The sequence below is a fragment of the Caenorhabditis briggsae genome (assembly GCF_000004555.2).
Source record: "Caenorhabditis briggsae complete genome, chrI, whole genome shotgun sequence".
Classification (NCBI taxonomy): Eukaryota; Metazoa; Nematoda; class Chromadorea; order Rhabditida; family Rhabditidae; genus Caenorhabditis; species Caenorhabditis briggsae.
Window position 1 is genome coordinate 6,396,315 of NC_013489.2, and position 26,551 is coordinate 6,422,865.

Sequence of the window (26,551 nt, forward strand, 5' to 3'; positions counted from 1 at the left end):
TCTAGTGTTTTGTCTGCTGAAATTGGTATCAGGGATGTACGGACGGTCCGTCCGTCGGTCGTCCGTTGGTTCTCCGTCGTTCGCTGTTCGAAGAAAACGTCCGAAAAATTGAAATTGAAGTTTTCCGTCTCAGAAGGCAGTCAAAATCCCGGCTGTTGGCTGTTGGAGCCAATACTTAGCCAGACCTCCGACAAGTCCAACACACGCCTCCGAGCACATTGTTTTATGTTCTGGTTTAGGCTTGTGGGGAAATTTTTTTAAAAAGTTATTTCTTCTGAACATATACTAAAATTGGAATAATACAGAATATTAGCATGGCCCCTGCGCAGGGATGACACTCAAATTTGTGACATTTTTTCACAGATTTTTTTCCACATTTTTTTCGCAGATTTCGACCTACATTTCAATGAAACACTGAAGCTACTTGATCGGTATAAATACAGATTTTGAGATTCTGCAGCAGTTTTTTCAGTTTCAAGCTATTTGAGGTTATCAGACTTGTGACTCCAAACTTTGTAGGAATTTGCGATCGTTTCCATGTTTTGGCCTATTTCCTCATATTGCTCACGAAACGGAAGTTTTTCAAATTTCAATGAATTCTGTGGGTTACGTAATCTGAATATTCTTCTTTTCGACCCAACTTTCACTTCAAAATATATCACGTCTCCTATTGAAATCTGTGAAAATTGTAAATAAAAACTTTCACGTCTTGTTCTTTTTTCTGTTTACTTCTGAATCCTCTTCGGAACGGTTTTCCGTTTTTTCATATTAACTATGCGAATATGTCAGAAAACAAACATGAGAGAGGGTTTTGAGGTCATCAACATCATCCGAGGTGCAGTGAAAAAAAACATTAGGAATTCTGAACAGAGTAGAAAGAAAAAGGGGTTCAGTGATGTGTCTGGAATGGGTTCAGAAGATGTCAGGGCCATGTTGGATTGATGGGTTTCTGCAATCTAAAGATGATGTTCAGGTTTTGACACTATCTTTATGATATCTGTATGATACTTTGTAAATAACATTTCATGTGAATCGTGGCAGAGAGCTTGGGACGAATCCATGAAGTAAAAACGCCGCTTCGGAGCTTTCAGCCAATAAAATCTTCATCTCAAATTCCACTGTGTTCATTCACAGTTTAAGCTTTTAAGTGTGTATGTCTCACAATTCTTCTTTTATCATTGATTTGATAAATTAAGTTGTATGTATCAATTTCTTCAGGATCGACGATGAAAGTTTCAGATTACTTATAGTTTTTGAAGTCTACAGTTGCAGCCACAACATTATATTTCTAATATATTTTTTTTTCATTTTTCAGAATAAAATTTTGAAAAATGTTGACAAATCTTCCCAGGAGCACACCCTCATCTATCAAGATATAGTGACTGGCGTAAGTCGTGAGATGTCCGCTGCCCTCCCAAACACCTCTATATGTATGTATAAGTGAACCGCCCGTTTCATGTACATATTTGTTTTTCAGAGAACATACACTAAGACTGGAACAATAAAGATAAACGTTGCAGGTTTCGGCCCCTTCTCCGCGCCATGATGACACCCAAATTCGTGAAAAGTTCCAAATAGTTTTGCGAGTTTTGAGTCAGCTATGCCAACACCTACTGTCGTTTACAACCAACATCGCGGAGCAGTTCATCTGGAAACTACCAGGTCCCTTGAACTCTTTCGAGACCCAAAGTCTCTTTTTTTGCTGTTTATACTATTTTCGTCTAACTATCAACTACAGTAGTTGATGGTTTTATGATATTCCTCTTCCACTCATCTATAAAAATCAAATAAAAAACGGTACTTCAAAAAGAAGTGCCGCCGCATCTCTCCAAAAAAAATTGTAATCATCATTTTGTAACTACTTTTTTTTCCTGATGCTTCGTTTTTATGAATCACACAAAAGATTCAATTCATTGATACACTGAAGAGAGATTGGTATCTGAAGGAAACGAAAAAAAAGTGGGAATATAAAAATTTTATTAGTCATAAAGTTTCAGTGTGTGTTGTATGTCGCAACAATTATTTTGGGTGACGACTTCTGAATTCCATCGGTGGAAAAAAATGATTACGGTAGTTGATTGAAAACGGGTATAGGTCAATGATAAGAGATAAAATATGAATCGTTTTGAGAGATGTTCTTCCGAGAAATAACTTTCCAAATGTAAAAATCCAATAAAAAATCGAAATCAGTCAAAATATTTTTGAACTCTCACAAAGTTGGGTGTCATCCTATCCTGTCGCAGAGCAGGGGCCGAAACCTGCTACTTTTATCTTTATTGTTCCAACTTTGGTATATGTTCTCGGAAGAACAAATACACGAAACGGGGAGTTCACTTATATAGGGGTGTCTGGGAGAGCATCCGACGTTTCACGGGTTAGGCCATCCACTATACCTTGATGAGGGTGTGCTCCTGGAAAGATAGGGTCAGCGGCAGGTATACAAAAGATCTACGTTTGGAACAACTAACTAGGGAATGACTCACAGAAGATGTGGAGTTATGGGACGAGACCTATATCATTCGAAAGAGGATGAAATTTCATTTTCAAATATATGCTCAGTTTTTGCGGCGGCCTCCGCTAACTCGAGAAATTTGGGTCAGAAGTTTTCAGTAGATTTTGCACTGAAATGCATACGTGAACGCTTCCACGTCCTCATTTCTTTTATACGCTTTGAAGAACCATTGAAAACAGCAGTGGGATGATTAATCTGCAGAAGGTTAATCTGATTAACAGATTAACCAAGTTTTTGGAAAAAAAATTTCTGAAGAAAATTCGCATGTTTTCATGATCCATACACCTCTTTTCAAATTTTCCGATTTTTTTATCCTTGGCGGGAAACATGCGAATTTTCTTCAGAAATTTTTTTTCCAAAAACTTGGTTAATTTGTATTTGACAAGATGCCAAAGGTGTTTAGAGTATGGAAAACTGCTGAAAACAGCTTTTGAGCTCAAAAACAGGTCATATAAAAAACCAACAAAAAATAAAAAAAGAGTTTCGACTATGAAGGAGTCGAACCATAGAGTACCATTTCCCCATCCCGCCGCTTTACCACTGAACCATCCCACTGCTGTTTTCAATGGTTCTTCAAAGCGTATAAAAGAAATGAGGACGTGGAAGCGTTCACGTATGCATTTCAGTGCAAAATCTACTGAAAACTTCTGACCTAAATTTCTCGAGTTAGCGGAGGCCGCCGCAAAAACTGAGCATATATTTGAAAATGAAATTTCATCCTCTTTCGAATGATATAGGTCTCGTCCCATAACTCCACATCTTCTGTGAGTCATTCCCTAGTAAATCTCAAAAACTTCAAAAACCATTAATCTGAAAACATTTTAACTTAAGAATAACGGCTCCTCTCATTATGTGGTGGAACAGGTTCAACTAGGATTCGTTTAAGATCTAGTAGTCTCCTCTGAAAAGGATAATTTCATACTTGCGACGGGCCGGCCGGGCCTTCAAAAAGTTTGTCAGGAGGCCCGGAAGACACGGACAGTTGGCGCCATCTCTGATTTTTAGGCAAAAAAGCTTGTTTTTTTTGGAAAAAAGTTGTTTTTATCATCTAATTTTAAGCTAAATTGTAAATATTCAATTTGTAAATGATTAAACAGAATTTTTCTGACTTTTTCCGGAGGTGGGATCGGACGGAAAATTGCATTTTTGAAGCAAAATAACGTTTTTTTCTCAAAAACTAATTTTTTGTTAAAATGTTTTTTTAATGTATCAATAAATGTTTTCTGATAAATTTCGACCAAAAATACCCAGCCGGGTCTTCAAAATATATCAAGGCCCGGGCCGGGCTGCGCCGGGCCTTCAACGATTCTAGAAAGTATGGATAATGTTCCAGAAGGATGTTCTGGAATATAAAATCAAATATTAGCAGACAACACAATAATTGACATCAAACACAGAATTCTTAATCAAAAAGTTTCAGGGTCCAAAGATCCTCCAGAATCCACATACCGTATTTGCTCTATTTGATGCCCCCCTTTCTCGGTTTATATAGGAGATATATAAAATCTGTTGACTGATAAAATATTAATCATCATGTCAGCAATATTTTATCAGTTGATAGATTTTTATAACTCTCATAGGAACTGTGATAATAGAAATCAAAGATCTTCTAGAGCAGATATGGTAGTCAAAATTTTAAAAAGCCCAGTAATTGCATGAAGTTTTAGTTTTTCATACGGTTTTCTGAAATTTCTGATATCTTCAGAATCTTTGAAATCCCTGAATTCCAGTACAAAATCTTAAGTATTTCAAAGTTTCCGGATTTCAAAACATTTCCAGAATTATACAAAAAAACAGAACCTCTTGAATCTGTAAATGTTAGATGTTTGGTGTAATCAAATAGATTTCATTCCAGAGGAAATTCTTAGAATTGCAAAACTTTTCATTTTGACACAAGTGCTAAAAACTTGATTTTAAAAATGCGAAAAAAAATTGAGGGGAAGGAAGAAAAATGATTACACAGGAAAAGAAAAACGGAGATTTTTGATTTCGGAGGGGGGATTCGGCTTTCAATTTTTGTAGCATTTTTTTTCATTCTTATATAAATAAAATTTATCACAACAAGAAATGGATAAAAATGAGAAATGGGGAGGAGAAAGAGAATGCGAGATATAGAAATGAGAAGCATTTAAGGGACGGGCAGAATCGATTGGGAAAAAAGAGAGATTTTGAAAAAGCACCAAGATTTTCAGGGAGTGAGAGTATTTCAGAGATAATTTCAGAGGGAGGGCAAAAAAAAAGAAAACTGGGGTGAATTCGGAGAATGGGAAATTACTTTTATTAAAGAGGGAGACGAGACCATTGGGTGAAGCAACCGGATGTGATGCACAATTAAAGCGACTAGCCCAATTCAACCATACATTTTAAAGAGATTTGAAGAGAGAAAACGTTAACGGGCTGTGAAAACCCAAAAAAAATTAGAAAAGTGTGAGAGAGAAATTAGAAAAAAGTGTTTACAGGTAAGGAATGAATCAGGTAATTGGGGGAAAACGGATTTTGAAAAAAAAATTAAAAACTAGGATGGTGGTGGAGTTGCTGCCGATGGAATTGGTGTTTTAGAATTCCCATTGCTCAGATGCTCCTTTAAATGCTGTTCCAGCTCAGTGGGCGATGTGCAAACCTTCTGACACACCGAACAAACTGTCCTCCACAACATCATCATCATCTCAAGACCCGATATTCCACTTGGTCCTAGCATTGCCAATGGAGATGCTCCTGGACCACCACCGTTGGCAAGAATGGGGTTTGGCATCATTGGTTTCTCATTAGCTGGCCCTCCGCCGGTGGCCACATCGAATATTCGTCGTCCTGAAGTATCTATATTTTAGGATAGAGATATGGATGCATCGGGGGTTGCAAAACTTACCACGGCGTGAGGGACTTTGTTGCCAGGAGTGGGTGCCCATATGGACTTTCAGATTGCCACGTGTTGTGAAGGCGCGACCACACATTTCGCATTTGAATGGTTTGTCTCCTGAAATTAGAATCTGTTAATCTATTCAATAATTTTCCAAACTGTCTAGATCTAGATTCTGAAGACTTTTAAGGAGTTCTATGTATATTTTAATTTCTAGGCTATGAAAGTCACATTAACCTGTGTGCGTTCTCATATGAATCTGAAGTGCAGAGCTCGAGCTGAAATGCTTAAAACACACTCCACATTGATGCTTGGACAGCACAGGCATGGCTCTTGGCGGTGGTGGCTCTGTCTCCGCCCACATCTTCTGCATCGCTAACAATGGATTCTCGTTTTTCGAATTCGTCGGAGGTGGAGCTGGTGAGACTTGTTGCTCGAGAACTGGAGGCTCATCGTACTTCTTGCCATCCAACTCATTCGCTTCTAGAGTCTCCTGACGAACGGAGGAAGAGCTCTCCGAACTGTTCGATGGTGATAGGGAGGCCATTTTCGGTGGATCATCTCGGATTACTTTTTCTCTGAAATTGTATTAGAATTTTTATTGGAGCACATTTGCATATACACTTACTCAACACTGGATGTGTCTGTGTTGGGTGATGAGTCGTTTTTGAGTTGAGCAGAAAGGATGTTAGCCAAATTGAACTGCGTCGACATGTCGGTGGCATTGAGTGAGGGCGGTGTGAAGAAAGGAACAAATGGGAAAGTTCTGTAAAGAGAAAACAAAACGATAAAAAAATAGAAATTAGAAGAGGAGAGAGATAGAGAGGGTAGGGAGAGGAAATGGGGGAACGAAGAAGATAAAAAGAATTCTTTGTTTGGGTTCCGACAGGTTGGAAAAGAGGAACTAATTGAGACTTTTTGAATTATTGGTTTCTATGAGAACGAGAAAGTGTAATATGGGTGGCAAAGTTTTATGAAACTGGATTCTAGATTCACAATTTTCTCAAAGTCTAGATTTTCATTTTTATGAGAACCAGAATTTTTTGATTCTCTGATCCTGATGATTCCAGAAGAACAGAACCTAGAGAACGCCGAAAACCTCAAATTTAGCATAAATCACAAGTTTTGTTTTTTTGAAGTTCTCAATCCTAAATACTCCTGAAAGATCCTTGACTCCATGACTCTATGGATATGGATCCTCGATCCTAGAGATTTGAGGATTCTAGGCTTCTAGGTTTTGGGCCTTAATCAATCCAGATCTGAGGAACCTTAGATTTCAGTGATGCGAAATTCAAGAACTCCTAAATTCCAATCTCCCCACTATACCCACAAATTTGATTCTAAGGCTTACTGTACTCTAGTTTGCGGCGACGGCATCACCCTTGGCGGCTGTGTCAATGAATTCCGATGTTCCGCAATATGCACAGCCATCTCCTGCGCATTCATTAACCGTTGCTGACAAATGGGACATTGTTGTCCAGCCTGTGATTGAATCTGAGCCACAGCTGCCGCGGCCGCCGCAGCCGACGTCGGTGGAGTCTGAATATGTAGTCTTGGAGGCATCTGATGAGCAGCAGCCAATTGAGGAGGCAAGGAGATTGGAAGGCCTCGGAACGAGTGCTTCGACCTGTGCACTCCCATATGCGTCTTCAGATTTCCTTTCGTTGTGAACGCCCTCTGACAGATTTTACACTTGAAAGGTCGTTCTCCAGTATGTGTCCTGTAGTGCATTTGAAGAGCAGACTTGCATGATAAGACACGTCGACAAAGAATGCATTGATTGGGGTCAGTGGTAGGAACTGCTTTATCGCCAACTAAAGCTCGAATCTTTTCAGCTTCGTCACTAGTGGAGATTTCCATGAGAGCTTCCCAATCGTCGTCATTCTCGTGCCGACTTGCAAAGATTTCAGCTCTCGGATCGAATGGTTGTCGCATTAAAACTTAAATTACTAGAATAGTAGAAGCTTCTGGAAAAGAAACTTACAATGGGGTGGCACATTTGGAAACCCTGCAAATTGAGGTAGTGCATTATTGAAAAGACTCGATATTTTGGCTCTTGGATCGTCGGATTTCTGTAGCAACTGCCCGAACAGTTGGCTTGCCACCTGCTCATTATCCTCCGAATCCATATCTTCTTCCTCTTCCTCGTCCCGAATCTCAGAAGACGTTCCGATCGATTCGTTTATTGAGAATTGAGGACAAGGCGTGGTGGGAGTCGATAAAAAACACGCTCCAGAAGGTACGGTTGATGGTGGGACAGATGAACTTCGTGATGCACCGGATTTGGAGCATTTGTGCTCACGAATCTGAAATGTGTAGGTGAATTAGTTTCATTAAGGGGTGGTCTCTTACATCTTGACCATTGGAAAATGTCGTACCACATCCGTCACACGAAAATACTTCCTGCTCATCTTCATGAGCATCCAGTACATGCCACGTCAGCGCTGCAGCAGAGGAGAAGCTCTGCAAATTTGAAAAAATGGGTTACGGTATTCTTTCAGTCCCTTTCTTTTGATTTTAATACCAGTTTCCTGCACGTTTTTTTATTCTTCGGCAACATTCTCATTTTCCACCCCCATACTACAATTCTTTTCATACCGAAAATTATGGGGGTCTCTCTTTCTCTCTCTGTATCTTTTTGCCTATTGCGCATGCATCGACACATACAGTAATTTCATTTTTATTGGTTTTTGTCAACGTCTTCTTCGTCCCCAACCATCGCAACATCTCGTTTTTAGGAGTGTCTCTTTTGTCAAAAAAGTGGTCTCACAGTCTGAATGACGACCCCAAAATAATACCATTAAAGTTATGGCTGGCACAAATGGTTACGGTAGGTGTTGCGAGGTCAGTTGGAGGGGGAGAATGGGGCGGAGCTTACTTGGGAGCAGGACTGAATTGGGCAGGATGAAGTGGTCGAGGCAGTGGAGGACACGTTCCTACTGGATGTGGAATTCCCGAGTTGAGCGCATAACGAGAGGAACTGAAATGTATTATTCTGAAGGCGTTTGCTTTTTTCTATAGACTCCAGAACAATACTTTCTGAGCCATCAACATATTTAAAACTACAGTATCCCCTATTTCAAAATGATTTCGAACAATTTTGGGTGTGGGAACTTTTCGGGAAATTCGATTACTTTACTTCATTATTGATCACAAAATTTCTGTAATTAGACTGAAGATGCCAAGGACGGTTAATGTGAACATTGTGAAGTAAAATAGACAAAAAAACCTATTAATAGATGGAAAAAATGATTGGTTTTTTGATGAGAAGAAATTTGGGAGTTTATGGAATTCTGATGAGTTTGGGAAAATGGAAAAAGGGGAGAGGGTAAACAGAAAAGACAGATTTGATTGGGTCATGGGGCTAAAATTCAGATTTTTTCAGTTCAAGAAATTTAACGATGAAGCTCGTAGGTTTTGGATTATTGGAAGTTATTGGGAGTTCTGGGATTCAAAAAACTTAAAATTTTGAAATTTTGAGATTCTGAAATTCTAAAAATTCGAGCGTTTGGCAAAAGCGAAATTTCTGAGATTCAGAGATTGTAAAATTCTGAGCTTTCGAATAAATTCTGAGATCTGCGTATTTGAGATTTAAAGATTCTGTGTGTCTGAGAATTCCCGAATCTAAATTCTTTAGGATTTTTTTTCCGTTTAGGATTTGAAATTTATTGGTTGAAGGATCAGAAAAATTTCTATTGTCTGAGATCGATAATAATTAAATTCATACCATCTAGGATCTTAGAAGTTCAGGACTCTATATACTAAATAGGAAAGTCAAGTGCTCTAGGATACCGGAATATATCTCTAATCTTTAAATTTCATAAAACCAAATTCCTTATACATACCTGTTGTGGATTAGTGAATGGCACTGGAAAATGTGGTAGAATATTGGAGCGATCCTCGAGTGGAAGTGCCGATTTTTCACAATTATTTTCATCGAAACTCTTTGTCGATAAATCGATTGGGGACATCATCGCATCACCTTCTGAAAATGTTCTTTCTAGAAATTAAAGTTTTCTTGTTGTTGGTGTTTCCGAAAAAGAATAAAACCATTTAGTATCTCTTTATCATCACAATTTAATGATCTCGGGCTCCGCCCCCATTTCGGTTCCCCTCTATTTCTCAAAAAAAGTTTTTGTGTGTATATGTATTTTTAATGTGTATCAAATCGGTCAAATGGGGCGCGATGAAAATTATGCACGCCTTCTTCCCCTCGGAATCCCCTCTTCTATTTCCTACCGATCAAAAGTCGTAAAAATCGCAACAAACACACATACACAGTTTGACATCGGTTGCTCGTTAACTTTTTGTCACACAAAAAGTCAGATGCCGTCTCTGGAAATAGCGTATGGATTCTGGAGACGCAGAGAACATCGTCTTTCTCTTTATTCTTCTTAACCATTAATGTGTCGGATGGAGGGAAAAAAAGAAGGAGGAGGAGGTGGCTTTATGGGTTCGGAACCTGTCTCAATTCCTCGCTTTTCGCAACATTTTCAATAAATAAGGATAATTTTCATCTCTTCTACTTCTTTTTTTAAATGATCCGGAAGGAAATTCATTTCCTATTACCGTAATCCATTTGGAACACACACCTTCCAATTGGGTGGAGAGGGGGAATGGATGTTCCGAAAAAAGGGGGCGGAGCTTATTTATGAAGCCAAGCGGGGCGAGGATTATGATTGATGGAGAGAGAGAGAGAGAGAGAGAGAGAGAGAGGGGGATGAAGAGAGGGGGATGAAGAGATCTTGAGAAAAGTTATGATAGATAATGAGAGTCCCTAGAGGAGCAGAAAGAGCAAGATATGGGATACGGTAGGATTAGGGACTCGAAGATTCTAGGGTTTTAAGGAGGCTTTGACTATTAACCTTGAGTTTTAGGATACTTTTGGAACCATACAATTTTCTATGACTGGAATAGTTAAAAATTGCAGATTGCCCTGTATAAAATTAGAAAATTTTCCACCAAACCAAAGACCAAAATTTCAAAAACTCCTACTGTAAAGTTTCGTCCCCCAAAAACAAAACTTGTGAAGAAGGAGAAGACACCGCCAAAAATAATTTTTTAATGACCTATCATAAAAACGGCAACATCTCAAATCGTGAATCTCCCCTTCAAGTCTACCATTAAAATGACGATGAAAAGAAGAAAGAAAAAGAATCGGTCCCTCTTATTTACCATCTGAATTCAGAAAACGGTGTTGCGAGCGTTAAAAAAAACGAATAAAAGAGTTTCAAAAGCCATAATTGGCCAAAATTAAAACGACGTTTCGAGAAAGAATCAAATGGTTGACCGAAAAGGTTAAGTACGCTCTATTAAACATTAGATTAAAAAAGTAAATGAGGGGGAGGAGAGGTTTAAAAAAAGAAAAAGAACCGACAGATTGATTATTGACGACGAATCACAAAAAAAATAATGAAAATGCGGTGAGGAAAAGGGCATGATGATTTGATTAACTTTTCCGCATATTACAACTAATTCGAGTTGATGGAAGACGAAGAGACAAGTGATGGTTGTATTGGAGGAGGGAAAAAAGAAGAATTGATGATTTGTATAGAGAAAAAAGTGATTGGGGTTACTGTAAATATGATAACGTCGTCGAAATGATGGAGGAGGTGAAGAAGGAATTGAGGAGTGATGTTAAAATTGGAATATCAGATTTAGGAACGTTCTGGAAGAGTTCAAAGCGTCTCTAAAACTACTGTAAATGCTCTAATAGAAGCTTACATTTTGAGCTCAATTATCTCGGTTTCTATGAGAAGTATTAAAACATTTTCAACTAATAAAATGATAGTGATGTTATGATAAATAATTTATAAGTTGACAAAATTTGTACATCTTTTAAAGGAACTGAGATAAATCAGCTCAAAGTTAAATTTCAGGGGCCCTTCTATTACAGCTTTTACGGTATGTTTAGAATATGAAAAAAATAATGAAAAAATCAATTTAGAAAATTAATAAATCTACACACTATTTTAGGATTCTTGAAAACTGGAAAAATGTTCGCAAGTTTCAGAAATTTGTTGAACTTTGATTTTGTATAAGGCGAGAGTCATGCGCAGAAAGAGCAAAAAGTTTTATGAACTTGAAAAATTCTCTTGAAATATAATATCTGAAGGATGTGGTGCTTGACATCCGAGTTTTTAATAATCCAGGATTACTGTATGTCTGCTTCTGAAATACTCCATGACAGTATCTTCAAAAATAGCAAAAATCCAAATTTTGAAAATCCAAGAATATAGAAGCAACTTTATTTCAGTTTTAGGTATCTCAAGTGTTTTGGCACACTACCCTGAAATCCAAGCACTCCAAGTCCGTCAAAAATAACTTTTCCTACCCATTCTTCATCTACTACTGATGATCCACTCCTTTCCCTATATCTTTGTGTCCAACTACTCATTTTTAATCAAAAAATAAAAGTCAGTCGAGTCAGTTGGTTTGATATCACAGAAATAATTGCTTTTTCTCTCCATTTCGTCACTGAGAATCCTCATAAAAGTGAGTCCAGTTAATGAGTGTTATCTTCTTCTTTTCTCTTCTAAATTGTTGCGAAAAATGATTCTGAATCTCCTCCTCCTAGTCTCTTTTTTTTTTTATCTGTTTTATCTGACATCCCTCACAGCCCCTCACTTCCCAATCAAAACTCTCAAAAATCCATAAAATATATGAGAGAATGGGTGATCTCTTCTTTGCGTGACAAACACACTCTCGCTCAAAACATAATGTTTCAATTTTCTTCACTCCCCGGGAGCCCCACCCCAATCGCCACACCAATTCATATCCCTATATCCATCCGTGTCTGGATCTCTCGAAAATCAACACTATCTCTCCTGAATCTCTTGATTACACAAAAACACTATAATAAATGATCGAGTTTCGAGTCGTAAGAAACTCATTGGATTCTGGAGAAGAAGAAGAAATCGCAACAACAACGTCTTCTTCTTCTTCTTTGTGTTCGATCATAAATTCGATTTTATGACGGTCCAGGACGCGGGGCGAGGCTCGCGGAGCAGCAGTAACAACACAATCTTTGACAACAAGAGTTGCAGAATTTATAGCAAAAGAAAAGGAAAATTCAAAGCAATTCTTATTCTGGGACTGCTAACTAGAATCAAACGCACAGTAAGAATCGGACTCAGAATTTTGAGAAGCTTTCAACTAGTTGAACAAACACTACATTTATGAAGACTTTCTGAACTGCTGAGCAGTGAAAACATCAACTACACCAACCTTATAGTGACCATCGATGAGTAGCCGGCATACCTTCCGCGATGCTCAGCGACGCGCCACTCTATCCTTCAGCCTTATTATCTCTCTTCCTGAGAAAGATATCAAAAATCTGTCAACTGATGAAATACTGCTGATATTATGATAAATAATTTATCAGTTGACAACTTTTTTAAATATCTTTTGAAAGAACCGAGATAATTGAGATGAAAATGCAGAGCATTTCCGGTCCAGTCATAACTAGCCAACAATACAGGCAGAAGGACTTTAAGAAAAAACTTGTAACGACCGAAAAAATGAAAATAAGAAGGCACTAACGAGCAGAAAATATAATGGGCGGTTTTTAACAAATGGATGACAATAAGAGGGAAAAAAAAGAAGAGGTAGAAGTCTCAAGATTTTTCTGCTTCACAGGAAGACAGATGAGCACTTGTTCGTCACAAAAAATGATTTGTGGATGGAAGAGTCGTGTGTTTTTCGATAGATGATATTGAAAATGATGATAGGATGAGTTTCCAAACAAAAAATGGTTTCATTTTTTTTGTGCAAAATATTCGGATAGTAGCACTGTCCTTCTAGTACTAGATAAGTGCTCAAAACAAGTAGCTCTGAAAATCTGAGGTAACCAAAAAATGTGAAACTACAAACTATAAATTTACTAAACAGTGTAGAGATTTCCTATTTTTCCCACCATCTCATATTCCTACAGTAATCTATTTTCTCGATCGTTTGACTTAAGTGCACATGAACTTTGAGCCCGCTCTTCCTCCCATCCTAACGACCTTGCACTTGTTCATCCTCTTCCTTCTCTTTCTCTTCTTATTCTTTCTTTCTTGTCTGTCTGTGTGTTTGTCCCTCTTATCTCTCAAAAACCTGGAACGATTCTTCCTTGACGCCTTCTCAAAATGCTCTCTCCCCCTCCCTTCTTTTTCTCCCCGCTTATGATTGGATGGAAAATTGACAGAATGGGCGGAGTGAGAAATTCTGGATGCGGAGAGAGAAAAAGATGAAGAAATATAATAAGTGTGTCATCTTTTTCTTCTCCCACTTTTGAGAGGGTCCAGACACAGGACTACGGTGGATTCAATTTTGAGAGGTTATGAAAGAAGGAGTTCGATAAGAATTTGTTATCATTTGAGAACATGAAGCATGCAAGAAATTATTGGATGTAAAGAGGAAGTTGGGGTCAAACTAACTAGACATTCAAAAATGTCGCAGTTCATACAATAGCCTAAGTCCTCCCCGAATTTTTACGAAAGTTCCAAAATCAAATAGAAAGGGATTTCAAAATGTTATGATTTCAAAAAGTACACTTATCATCATCATCATCCTACCATCTCTTCACCTCATCATCTTTTAGGTTATGAGGAAGAAATCGAATGATAAGAGAGAATATTATAAATGACTGTCGTCTGTCGAACAGCTAACATAAAAAACCCACAGATTTTACACATCAAAGAGATGAAGGTCTGGGAAAAAAAAATTAAGAGAAATTTTTTTGTCATCGACAGGTTTTTTAAAGTATGTGTGTTCAATCTTTTAGTTCAGTTAGAATTCAAATTATAGAATAAATGACTTTGAAAATTCAGAAAAAAAGAGAGCTCAAAGTGTCGGGCCATTTTTGAAAAATGTTTTCAACCGTAAACACTCAGATTGAATGCCACTCCCAACTTTTAACTTTGAGTTGATTTATCTCGGTTTCAGTAAAAATTATCAAGAAGTTGTCAACTAATAAAAACTTGGTGGCATCATGATCAATAATTTATTAGTTGGCAATGTATTGATATATCTTACAGGAATCGAGATAATTCAACTCAAAGTTAATGGTTTGGTGTGGGCTTCCAATAGAGGAAATCCGGTATTTTATTGCTTTTGTGGTTAATTTGACTTTTGAAATTTTTATCAGTTTCTAAAAAAACCTCCATTGTAGTTCAAGCCGATATTAAGTTTCTTAATATTTTCAGCACCCCCTAGATTTCGAAAAAAAAAACTTTTAAACATCATTCTCCTTCTCCTCCTACCAATAACATTTTTCAACGTCTTCTACCAGTTTTCTTCAAATGTTTTGTCATGTTTTAATATATTCCAACATGTCTTTTCTCTCTCTTGTCATATATAACGAAACACCAAAAAAATATATTTTGTCTCACACCCGAAAAGTTCGACCAAGGTCAGCGTTGTGAGGGAACTAAAAAAGGAGGGTGCTGGCGGCGCATCATCAGCAATTCTCGTACCTCTAGCCGACTCTCTCCAATCAATACACTATTTCGTCATGTTCCTTAAATGAGAGGCAAAATTCATGTTTCTTTCTCTTGTCTTTTATTCTTTACTTCATTAAACACTTCTTCTGTTTTACCTCCTAATGTCCCCCGGTGTGCGCGCTTCGCGACGTCCAAATTTGCCTGTTTTCACTCAAAATTTTTTGACCGTTTCTCGGAGAAAAAGAAAAATGAGACATTGAATGATGAAAGTTCCGATTTTGCACTTTTTACCACTTACCACCGGACATTCTCCTCGGTTTCATCTGTTTCCGTCTGGATGAGACCGCGGCCATTTCGGCTAGCAGCTCATTCATTTTGGATGATGAGAAGTCTGAAAAAAGAGCAATTTAGAAAAGCCAAAATTTGAAACAAAACAAATATGATTGCGAGAATCCGGCAACAGTAAGAAAAGACAATTTAAGGAGAGATAAAGAAACGATATGACACCAAAATGAGTCCTCCATTTCATCTGACTTATCTCTGCTCTTTTAAAAGTTATCATAAAGCAGTCAACTAATAAAACATTGCTCATCATATTTTGGGCAACGAAAAGTTTTGGAAAGTGAGGTTACGAGAAATGGTCTAAAGTGAAAAATGAGTTGTGAAAAAAAGACTTATCTGTATTTCGGAAATGGATTTTTCGTTTTCGGGAAAATTGGTTTTGAAATTGAGGAAACTGTAAACTAGGTTCAGAAGGAACAAAGGAGTTAGAAATTTTCAAGAATCGAATCTGAAAATCCTGAATGTCTTGCTCGAATGGTTAGTAAAATCAGAATAATTTCAGAGAAGAACAAATTCTGAACACCATGAAAAGAGATGTATTCGCGATCGATACTTATCAAATTGAAGCAAGCTGCAAGGAGGGAAAACGAGACATCTGAAACTGCAAATGATTATAAACTACAAACTGTAAATGCAAAAAAAAACTACAAACTACAAACTTTAACTACAAATCATGTACGGTACAAATCAAAACTGCTGCTCTGAAAACTACTAGAATTTTCTAGGTTCTGGAACCTTACTAGAGGGCGTACCCCATAGGACTATCTTTTTCGCCCTGTTCAAGGATTCTGAGCTTTCTGAAAAGTTTCAGATCCCAACGGCTCAGAGCAGATCTTGGAGACCCCAACCCATCAAAGGAACGATTTCAACATTATCTTGTTGCTCTCGAAGCATTCTCATCATCTTCATGAAGAGCCCTGCCAGCATATCTGTTGGAGGGGCAAAAGAGTAATGATGGACGTGACTGCGGGTTTTTGTGCGGGGAGCCTGGGGGTGAAAGAAAGAGGGGCAAAAACCCGGAGAGCGAAATATTGGTGGGAGGGGACAAAACAACACAGGACCCGACAAAAACGATTTATATTAGAAAGATGAGATGATGATGGGACAATGTGGAAGAAAAAGAAGATGAGGAAAATGATGTAGAAGAAGAAGATGGGACCTGGAAAAACCAGGCTATTATCAAAATTTTTTATTACTTTGGATCTTCTTTTGCTAGGATAGGAGGATCACTAGAAACTGATTTCTACAGGTTGTTTGAAGTTTTCGAAGACAGAAGATGTGAATGATGACTCGTCAGAAAAACCCATCTTCAAATAAGAAATTTTGTAAAAATTTATCTGCCAAATTGATCTAGAAATGAGTGAGGCGGTCTTTTTTCTGAGTCTTCGACTTTCGTTGGAATGACAGGAAGATGAGAATCGGTAAAAATTTTGGGGTGAAGTGGTGTGTGGCAGTGTATGTATTTATCGCTTTTTGAGGAATACGGTGGTGTTGCAATTCAAGGAGAGAATGAAGAAAGATCGGATCGAATAAAAAGTACGAGATGCGGTTGAAGATTTCGTATTCGGCTTTTTGTGTGTGTTTTTAGGATTTAGGAAAGATGGGAATTAGAGAGGTGGAACACGGAAAATGAGTCATTATGAAATGGATGATTCTCGGTTTTTTGGGTTGCTGAGCATCTAAGAAATGTTTTTAAACTTTGAAGTCGATCCTAATTTGGAACATCGGTCAGAAATCTTTTTGATATGATACCCTTGATTTCTTAAAGCTTTTGTTTGTCAGCAAACTATCCTAATGCTCAGCATACTTAGTTTTACCGGTTTTTACAAAAATTTAAGGTTCGAAAACTCAGTTCCAGAAGATTCAAAGCTTCGGTTTTCTGTTTTTGAACATTCCTTGAAATCTGGAATTCTGAAAATCTTCCGGGAAAGGGAAATTTTTGAATCGATAATTTCTCTTACTCCAACTCTGAAAACTTCCGTATTTTAGCTCAACGTGTCGTAAGATTTGGTTTTACTGTAGTTGGGTTGTTGAGTACCATACCTCATATCTTCCAACACGTTGAGCTAGGAGACTGAAAATTTCAGATTTGCGAAATTTTGAAACAGCGGCCTAAAATTGGATTTTTCGGCCAGGGCTTGAAAATGGTCATAATTAGGCTCAAAACCAACTTTTGGAAAGTTCAGAAATTTCAGTTTAAAATGAATTCATAAATTTTCAGAAGACGAAATTTCGAAATCGATCATTTCTGTGATGACAAATGGGGGAAAACGTAAATAACCTGATCTCATGATGAAATTTCGAATTACGGTATAGACCATTTCATAATGAAATTATGAGCCAATTATCATTGAAATTTATAATAGCAAACATAAAGATGATATTTTTACTAGAGTCAGTCAGTACCAGATAGTCATCAACTGTAATGGTTTTGTTTTCAACTTTTTTAGCAATAATAAGTTTCGGTGGCTCGCCGACTTTTGATTTTTGGAACTTTCTACGATCAACAGGAACTTTCACAACGGATCAAAATCACTGATAAACCATCAGAAAATTCGAATTATCAAAAAAATCAAAGAGAAATGAGAGAAGCCAAAAAATGAATCGATGAATTGAATTACTTGCTGCATGATTTGTTTGAATGATTGATAAAACACTAATTGAATTAATGAACACACACTTTGAAGGAGTTTTTTTCATCACTAGAAGACGTCAACGTCTTCTTAATTCCAAATGAGATGATAATTATTTGCCTTGGAATGAATTTTGGAAAAAAAACGACGCGGCGCCAGGTACACCTGGGGCGAGATATGATCTGGTAAAATATGAGTTGTTGCAAAAGAGACAGGAGAGAAAAGGAAGAAGAAGACACACGGCAAGAGACTCAAGATATAGACTCCGCCCACTATTTCGTTTCAGAAGACGTTAAAAAGAAGCTCCGCCCATTAGAGAAGCTCGCTTTCGAAAGTAATAGGAAACGAGTTTTAGAAAGAGCCTCTTCCTCGCTCGAATGAATTACTGGATGGAATGAAAAAGTGGGCGGAGCTTCGATGATGATGAGAAAGGTCCAGAAGAAAGAGAGATTGGAGTGGACCAAGAGGAAACGGGAATGGAAGGAAGAGGCTGTTGTTGCAATTTTATGATTTGGATAGATTGTGATGGATTTGAGATGGAGGGGAAAGGGAGGAACCAATTTGAGCAAATTGGTAAAACAAGTTTTCAAAATGAGGAGAAGAAGAGGTTATAAAATGAAAGAAGGATGAGATTTAGAAAAGTAGGCTGAACATAGTTACAGGACGATTCTGCTACCAGAACAGAATTCCAACAATGAAATCCAATATTACCAAATTCAAGGCTTCGAGGACTTCAGTGTTCTAGGATTCTAGGATTCTCAAATCCTGTCATAACATTTAAAATCATGAAATTCGAAAGTCCATGTATGACACATAGACACAAACACAGAAAATGAAGATACACGAGTCAAAAAAAACCGATGTCTTCGTTTTCATAAAGGGAGGGGACGGTCGGGAAAAGAACAAATATAAATTGGTTAGGAGCAACACGGGTAGGATTGCGGAACAAGAGAAAAGAAGCTAAACAGGTAAGCTAGAGATGAAGAGACGCAGAGAAAATAACAGAACAAGGGTTAGGAAAAAAAGTAATCATCATTTGGGGGGAACGAGCTCCTCCTTTTTTCTCATAAATCATCACAATATTGACATTTCGTTTTTCGCCCTTTATTCGGGAGGAGAAGCAGTTTGCTTTTTGCTTTTCCATCCCTTACTTTTTTGTTCAAATTTTCGGAGGGGGAAGAACATGATGACAGGATCGAATTGCTTCATCATCAATGTATGTACATTTGTACAAAGTGCTGGCTCTTTTTTCTTGCTCAACTTAACCATACTAACTTCCATTAGGACACATCTTTTCGGAATGGGAAACGGACAGTTGTCCTTTTGAGTTTCAACTTTTGGATGCTTGGGATGATCAGAAAATTAAAAAGATATGTGAAAATGGACCAATAACTCCGCTCTTCCGAAGTTGAGCTCAGCGACCCAGAAACCACACGTTCTGCCGTGGCGCCTCATCCTACCTATCCCAGAAGTCTTCTAATCAAAATTCTGAAGCCGGCCGTGGTCCAGTCTTGTTCCCTATGAACACCGATTAGAAAAAAACATATCAGATTCCAAATCACTGTATTTGAAACAGCTAACGTCTCAGAATCCTAGGTCTCAGAATCATAGATCAACGAATTTCGAAATTGAAGAATTCAATGTTTAGCATCCTTGAATCTTCAGAATTTAGAACCAAACTTCAGAATCCTCCAAACGCCAAAACTCTAATTGTTCCCTTCCCATAAATTTAGAATTCTCAAATTTCAGAATCTTCGAATTTCAAGTTATTCTGAAACTCTTAAATCATACGAACCTGATAACAGTACTATAAAATTAAACAGTTCCCAAAATTCACAATGCTCTTTTTCCGGAATCCAAAAATCCCACTACGCTTCGAATTTTGTAAAATCTCAGAATCCTCAAATTCCTAATAAAACTGCTGCTCCCTTTCTCACTGGCTCCCCTATTTATGATCCGCTCTCTCAACAGATGGTCTATTTGTATCTTTTTGTCTCCTAATCCCCAAACATGACGTGGCATTTTTGATGAGATTTTTTGAAAAATTGAGACATATATAAAATTGAGAGAACAAGCATATCCCCTATTCAAAATTAATCACTAGTTTGGAATCCAAATAGAGTCGTTTAACATTTTTTGATTGTTCCTTTCGCTTTTACCGTTCACCTTAAATCCTGTTTGGGGTGGGAGAACTGTTGCGAACAAATTTAGGGGGAATCATTAACAAATATGAGTCATCAATTAGAATTTTGAACCTTGGAGGTAGGAAGAACTTGGAGGTATATAGTAGTTTTTGGAGCCCGGATTCAATGAGATCTACAGCGTCATACAAAAATCATAATTTTTTTTTCTTTTTTTCGTTAAAAATTATATTCTGAAAAAATCAGTGGTATATTTACTTTAGACGGAATCTCACTTTTTTTTCTGAATCTGTTTTCACGACCTCAAATTAGCTACCCTTGCCGTATTTACTCTAATAGAAGCTCATCCAAATCGTAAACTTTGAGCTCAATTATATCAATTTCTGTTAGAGATATCAAAAATGTGTCAACTGATAAAATTTTCATTATAATTTCGAAAATATTTTGTTAGTTGACCACTTTTTCATACCTCTCAAATAAATTGAGACAATTGAGCACAAAGCTCAAGTTTAGGGTGGCGCGCCGCTGAGCTACGCGTTAGCCATACCGGGCTACCCAACGATGGTTTAAAAAATTTAAGTGTGCAGAAAAAAATAATCTAAAAATCTCAAGATCCCTCAATTGTTAGGACTCTATTGGCCTTCTACACATTCTATGCTGAATCTAATAAGCTCTATTCTTGACGCTTCCGGTCTCTTTTCCCACTATACCATTTCCGTGTCTTCTTCCTATCATTGGGTCTCTCTTTATTCATTTAATTTCCAATCTGTGATGAAATAGAAAATTAAGAAACAGAAACAGAAGAAGAATATGTGATGATGTGTCATCATCAAAAATCGAAATGGAATTGAAAATCATTAACAATTCGTGTGCAAGCCAAGACAAAGGATGTCTGCACTCTCTCTTCATCTCCTATCCTATTTCTCTATACAGTAATCGAGATGCCCACGGGGGCACCGGAGGGGACATTTGTTCATTTTTCAAATTCTCTTTTGTGCACTGTCTCTATTTTGTCTACACCACTTCTGACCGCGCGAAGAAGAGACCGCCCCATTTGAAACGATTAAAAATTCTGTGGGACGGACGCCAGGCGAATGAAAAAAGGCGAAAAAAAAGGCAAAAATACATAAGACTACTGACAGAGAGACACGCATTTTGCATATATTAAGAAGGAACAATTATGTTGCAAATCGGGTTGGTGAGGCGAAGATTAGAGACTTCTTCTTCCCTACCGACTAACACTATCCGAAACAAAAAAAGATGAAAGACGGTTCAAAAAAATTGGGGACAACAGAAGATATATTTGAAAAATGAATTGGTTAGCAGGGGGACTGAAGACTTGTGAGGGAACCTGTTGCCACGTCATAAATCAAATCAAGACCTCCCTTTAGTACTGAGAAAAACGCGACACTTTTATTTTCTGAAGGTCTTGGTAGGCAGTGAAAAAATTCAGATAGTGATGAGAACAAAGAGAGAAAACTTTTTAATGGGTTTTAGATAGGAAATTTAGATATGGATACCAAACTGTTGGCGAGTTACTAAATTCGAAAATTTCAAAAACTGAGTTGCTGGTATATTGGATTCCTGGACACTTATGGAACCTGAACCCGAGATCCGGAATCCTGAATTTCGAATTCTACATTCATGGATCCTGAATCTCGAAATTTCGATTCCTGGATTCCCGGATTCCTGAATCCTGAATCCTGAATCTCGAAATCACGATTTCTGAATTCCTGAATTCCGGATCCCTGAATTTTTAAATTCCCGGATTCCCGGATTCCTGGATTCATGGATACTTGGATTCATCGCGTCATGCATTCACGGATTCATAGATTCACGGATTCATGGATTTATGGGTTCTGGATTTCTGGATTTCTAGATCAATGGATTCATGGTTCCCGAACCCTTATTATCCCAAATCTTATTCTCAATCTAGAATTTGAAAACTCTTCCATTATCTTCCCATACTTCCACATGTATCTATTCTTTTCCTCTACATAAAATTTTCGGTCGTCGCGGTACATGGGCACAAAAGTAGTAAATCCACTCAATCTCCAAATGTGTTTATGTCCATGGTCCTTCCCCCCTTTTTCTCTATCTATTTTCTCTCTTAAATATGAGAATCGAGATTTTGTTCTTCTCGAAAAATCTTATTCCCTCGAGTTTTCGGGTCCCCGAAATCTTCAATGCTTCCTTCCTTTCTGAATAGAGATAGAAGAACTCTATTTTTTTTCAATTTGTTTCTCTCTAAGTCTTCAGAAAAGAAGAATAAGGCGGCACGAAAGGAAGAGAGAAAGAAGAGCCGCCCATCCATCCGATTATGGTAACTTTATGCCTTTTCGGACGGGTCCCTCTCCCCAAATACGCCCGAGTAGTCAATTTGTGCAGATTAGGGGACGAGGGAGAATGAAAAAAAAACGACAGAGTACCATGCAATTTCCATCTCTAGAAAATCCATGAAATATTCGTTTGGGTGCTGGGCTGGCTGGTGCCCAAATCATTCGATGAACGTACCAATTATGGGCTCTCCGCACATCAATTCTGAAGAGTGAGAAGAAGAGGAAACGGAAATTGACGACGATGACTACTGTACTGAGAAGGCGTCAGAAGAGGAACAGCAATTCATTTGATATGAATTCGTGTCTCTTTTTCTGGAGCTTCCAGAAGGAGAATAAGAAAAATTGAAATTCATAACGGTGTGAAAGACGAAGATGGGAAGGAAAAGGAATTAGTATTCGATGGATGTGAGAAGAAGAATAAGATGGCAAAAAGTTATTTGGATATTTGTCTGTGTATGCTTATATAATAAGATGATGACATTGGTATGTATTCATTATTTCCTAGTTGGATTAGGGCTAACACGAGCATCCATGGTTCCGTTGAGATGGGACAGATCGATAATGTAGACGCCAAAGTTTTTGGGGGACCGGGCTTCAATAAAGTGAATTGACTCTAATTTCAGATAATTTCAGCTTCTATGTGGCAGCTCTACCTTACAGAGAAACTGTTCGAAAATCAATAAACTACAAAAAGTAGATGAAATTTCCTAGATTTTCAAAATCATCAGACAACAATAACCTACTTTTCCAAATCTCTCGTAATACCGTACAAACTGCAATCGTAAGGCCCCCCACAATATTAGTTTTTCTTGGCTCCTATGCAAGATATCAATAATGTGTCAACTGATAAAATGTTCGGAATAGAAAAAAAACAGTTCATCAGTTGACCACCTTTTTATATCATTGGCAGGAATCGAGATATATTGCTTCAAAGTCAAAGTTGGGCCCCTCTATTACAGGTTTTACGGTAACTGAAAAAAAAACAAAATGTAGTTTTTTGAGACTCCACAGAGCCAACTTCCTATCAATACCCATCAATTCAAAAACTTTAGGAGCTTATATGATTTACGATGGTCTCCTATCCCCCATCTTTCGATTTATCACACTCTCGGTCAGTTGGAAAGAAGAGGAGATCACCTGTTACAACTGTGTCAAAATATTGATAAAGGACCGGTGAGATGACAAGAGTGAGCAATCGATAGGCTTAGGATGAAACTGGGAAATCGATGCCGATCCTAAAAGTTGAAAAATGAATCAACGAATCTAGTTTCGATTTGCAAGCCTAACTAACAAGCACGCGGTAGACGACTAATTAGAGAGCAAAATGAATGGAAATGAGAAGGATCAAGGAATGTGTTTGAAAAGTGACACGAGGTGTATTTATGTACACTGATGTCATCATGAGAGTTTGAATTTCAATTTGAATCGGAGAAGTTTTATTAGGAGAAGAGAGAAAAGGAAGCAGATCGATCGATATGAAGAGGAGGAGCTCTACGACAATGCTCTAGAAATGTTTAGATTATTGGATCGCCCTAGACTTGAACTTTCAGCAAACAGAAAAGATTCTGAAAATTTCAAAAAACAAAGCCCCGGACCCAGAAGATGTGGGACACTGAAGAAGAATGGATGAGAGACAGAAAAGTAAGAAAAAAGGAGAGAAAAGAAAAAAAAGCTCTGTAATCTCTGACTTCTCTACGTCTCCTTCGATGTTCAGAATCTCTAAAAGAGCAGCTAATAATCGAGGCTTCTGAGCTCCAAGAAAAGCATGCGCAGAATCTCTCTTCTCTCTTCTGACTCCTCCCCCATCCATATGCCTTCGTCTCCCCCCAACCAATAATAATTCTTTCTGATGCGCGGGGCGTGGCTTATGCTCTGCCCGTCATAACTACAGTAGTTCCCACAGAAGCATTACGAGCTCTCTTCTAGCAAGGACAATTTCCGAGCATCACAGAAGAAGCACAGCAGCGTTTTGTGAAATAAAATGAATTTGAAATTTAATTAAAAACGCCTTTTGCTATCTATCGTCTATCGTCTCGGTCGTGTAAAATAGGCAAAAGCATGAGAAATGGAGGAGGAGCGAAAAATGAGAAAAGAAGAAATCAATGCACATTTGATGATGTGCTGCTTCTTTTGAATTCTGAAGTCGTCGTTGGAGAGGAAGACAAAAAAGGAAATGAGTTTGAGAAAAAAAAAATTTTGTAATGGAATTTTAGTTTTGGTTGGAATTTTGGAGGAGAGTGTTTCATTGGAAAGGTTTGAGGTTACAATTTTTGTACAGAAATTTGAAGAATTTCAGATTATAACCTACAAACCATATGGCCGTCTACTTTATGAAGCTTCGCTTCAGAACTCAATCGATATCATCTAAAGTACCGTTTTGCATGTTTTTGTCGAAAATAGCCGACTTCGGAGTCTAAAAAATATTGTAAATTTCGTTGAGCAAGACTCAAATTTTCGCAGTGTACTAAACAAAAATAGATTTTGTAGATGACAACTTTTCCGTACGAATTTCTCCAAATGAGATATACCGTTTGAAACAAACCAAGTTGTATTTCTGTAAGTTTTGACAGTTATTCTCAGCTTTGTCCAAAAACATTTACCCTGTTTTTAAGAAAAATAAAATTCGGTCATTTTCAAATATAAATCCGTAAAAACTTCAACGGAACGACCCTTCTAACAGTCAACTTTAAACAAGTTCATCTTAGTTCCTGTGATGGACATCAAAAACTGATAAACTGATGAAATAGATTCTGTTACGGTAAATACTGAATCAATATGGCACCTCAATGCTCGACATCTACTAATTTCTTTTCTGTCTTGGTCCAAGGGTTCAAGGTTAAAGCAGGGTGCTCTGCGATTGAAAACTTCAGACCACAAACTACAAGGCTAAAATGCAGTCCCAAAGATTCCAGATTTTCAAAAAAACATTTTTTCCTTTTCAGAATGTCACATCTTCTTTTCTCGCTCCTCCTCTCACTTTCTCTCCCATACCACATCCTACTCAATCATCAGATCCCGTTTCCAGATTATTTTGAGATTTGTGAGTGCGTGTGTGTCTCCAATATATACAATTCAAAAAGTGTTTTTATGTGATATCCTTCGTCTTCTTCTTCTAATTCTAACTCTTCATCTGATCGTATCTTGATGGACTTGTGTCAAATAAAAATTTGTGAGCGTAGGAGGGGCGAAAGAGTCAGTCAGTGTTCGACAACACACAGAAATAGTTGAGAAATCGACTGCCTCAACAATTTATGACAACTTTCGACACCAAGGCATCGGACTACAAACTGGTTAGAGTTTTTTCTGAAAAACATTTTACAAATAAGGTGCAGAAAATCGGGAGAGCCGCGGAGGAAGCTAACCCTGGTTGTCGATAGAGCGTGGTTGGAGAAGCAGGAAATTTGAATTCCGAGAATTCTAGTATTTATAAAGTAAGCAATTTCAAGGGTCTTAAAGCAATTTCAAGGGTCTTAAACACTCTAATAAAAGGCCACTCAAGTTTGAGCCCATATATCTCATTTTCTGGGAAAGATATCAAAAAGTGGCCAACTCACAAAATGTTTATGATATTACGATAAATATTTTGTTAGTTAACCAATTTTTGATATCTTTCACAGGAACCGAGATACATCAGCCGAGAAGAACCGGCTTTTCAACTTTGAGCCTAGATATCTCCGTTACTGTAAAAGATCAAAAAATAGTCAACTAACAAAAAAATTATTGCAAAGTCAAAAATATTTTGCCAGCTGACAAAATTGTGATATCTTCAACAGGAACCGAGATCGATTAGCTCAAAGTGAGAAGGCTCTTCTATTACCGGTATTACTGTGTTTTAGCCAACTTCCAAGGGTGGTTAAGTAAAGCAAAATTATCAAATTATTTTACAAGCTTTCAGGTTTTGAAAAAAAAGAGAACTTTTTCAGAAACCGAGACAAATCGAACATGACCTATAGTAACACAGGAGAGTGAGATTCTACAGTAACCCCGGAAAGCATTTAAACTACAAACTACACAATTAACTTTCTCAAAATTGAGCCCAAATCTTGATGATCATATAAATGTGCATACATAGAAACCCAAAACCATTAGAAACTCATTCTCTCTTGTTTTAGAGTGAAGTGGAAAACCGATTTCCCAAGGGTCTTGTATCCTCTTATGTTGTTCTTTCTCTAATTTCAAATAAAATCATGTTTTTCTCTTCTTCTTCTTCCTCCTAAAGTGACCATATTGTCTCAAATGAATAATACAACAACGTCTTCTCCTTAACTGCTCTCTAGAAACCGCTTCCCCATCATGTCACCT

The 26,551-nt window shown here is 37.6% G+C and overlaps 1 protein-coding gene across 1 annotated transcript; it reads right to left on the reverse strand.

The window, feature by feature from the left end:
• Positions 1-5,027: 5,027 nt before the first annotated feature.
• Cbr-sem-4 lies at positions 5,028-15,168 on the reverse strand (the record flags this gene model as incomplete). Its single annotated transcript, XM_002639917.1, has 10 exons — positions 5,028-5,320; positions 5,379-5,486; positions 5,607-5,947; positions 5,998-6,135; positions 6,721-7,309; positions 7,354-7,675; positions 7,722-7,832; positions 8,248-8,349; positions 9,215-9,354; positions 15,093-15,168. The coding sequence occupies 10 exons, from the start codon at positions 15,166-15,168 to the stop codon at positions 5,028-5,030; spliced, it is 2,220 nt and encodes a 739-aa protein (XP_002639963.1).
• Between the last annotated feature and the right edge of the window lie 11,383 nt (positions 15,169-26,551).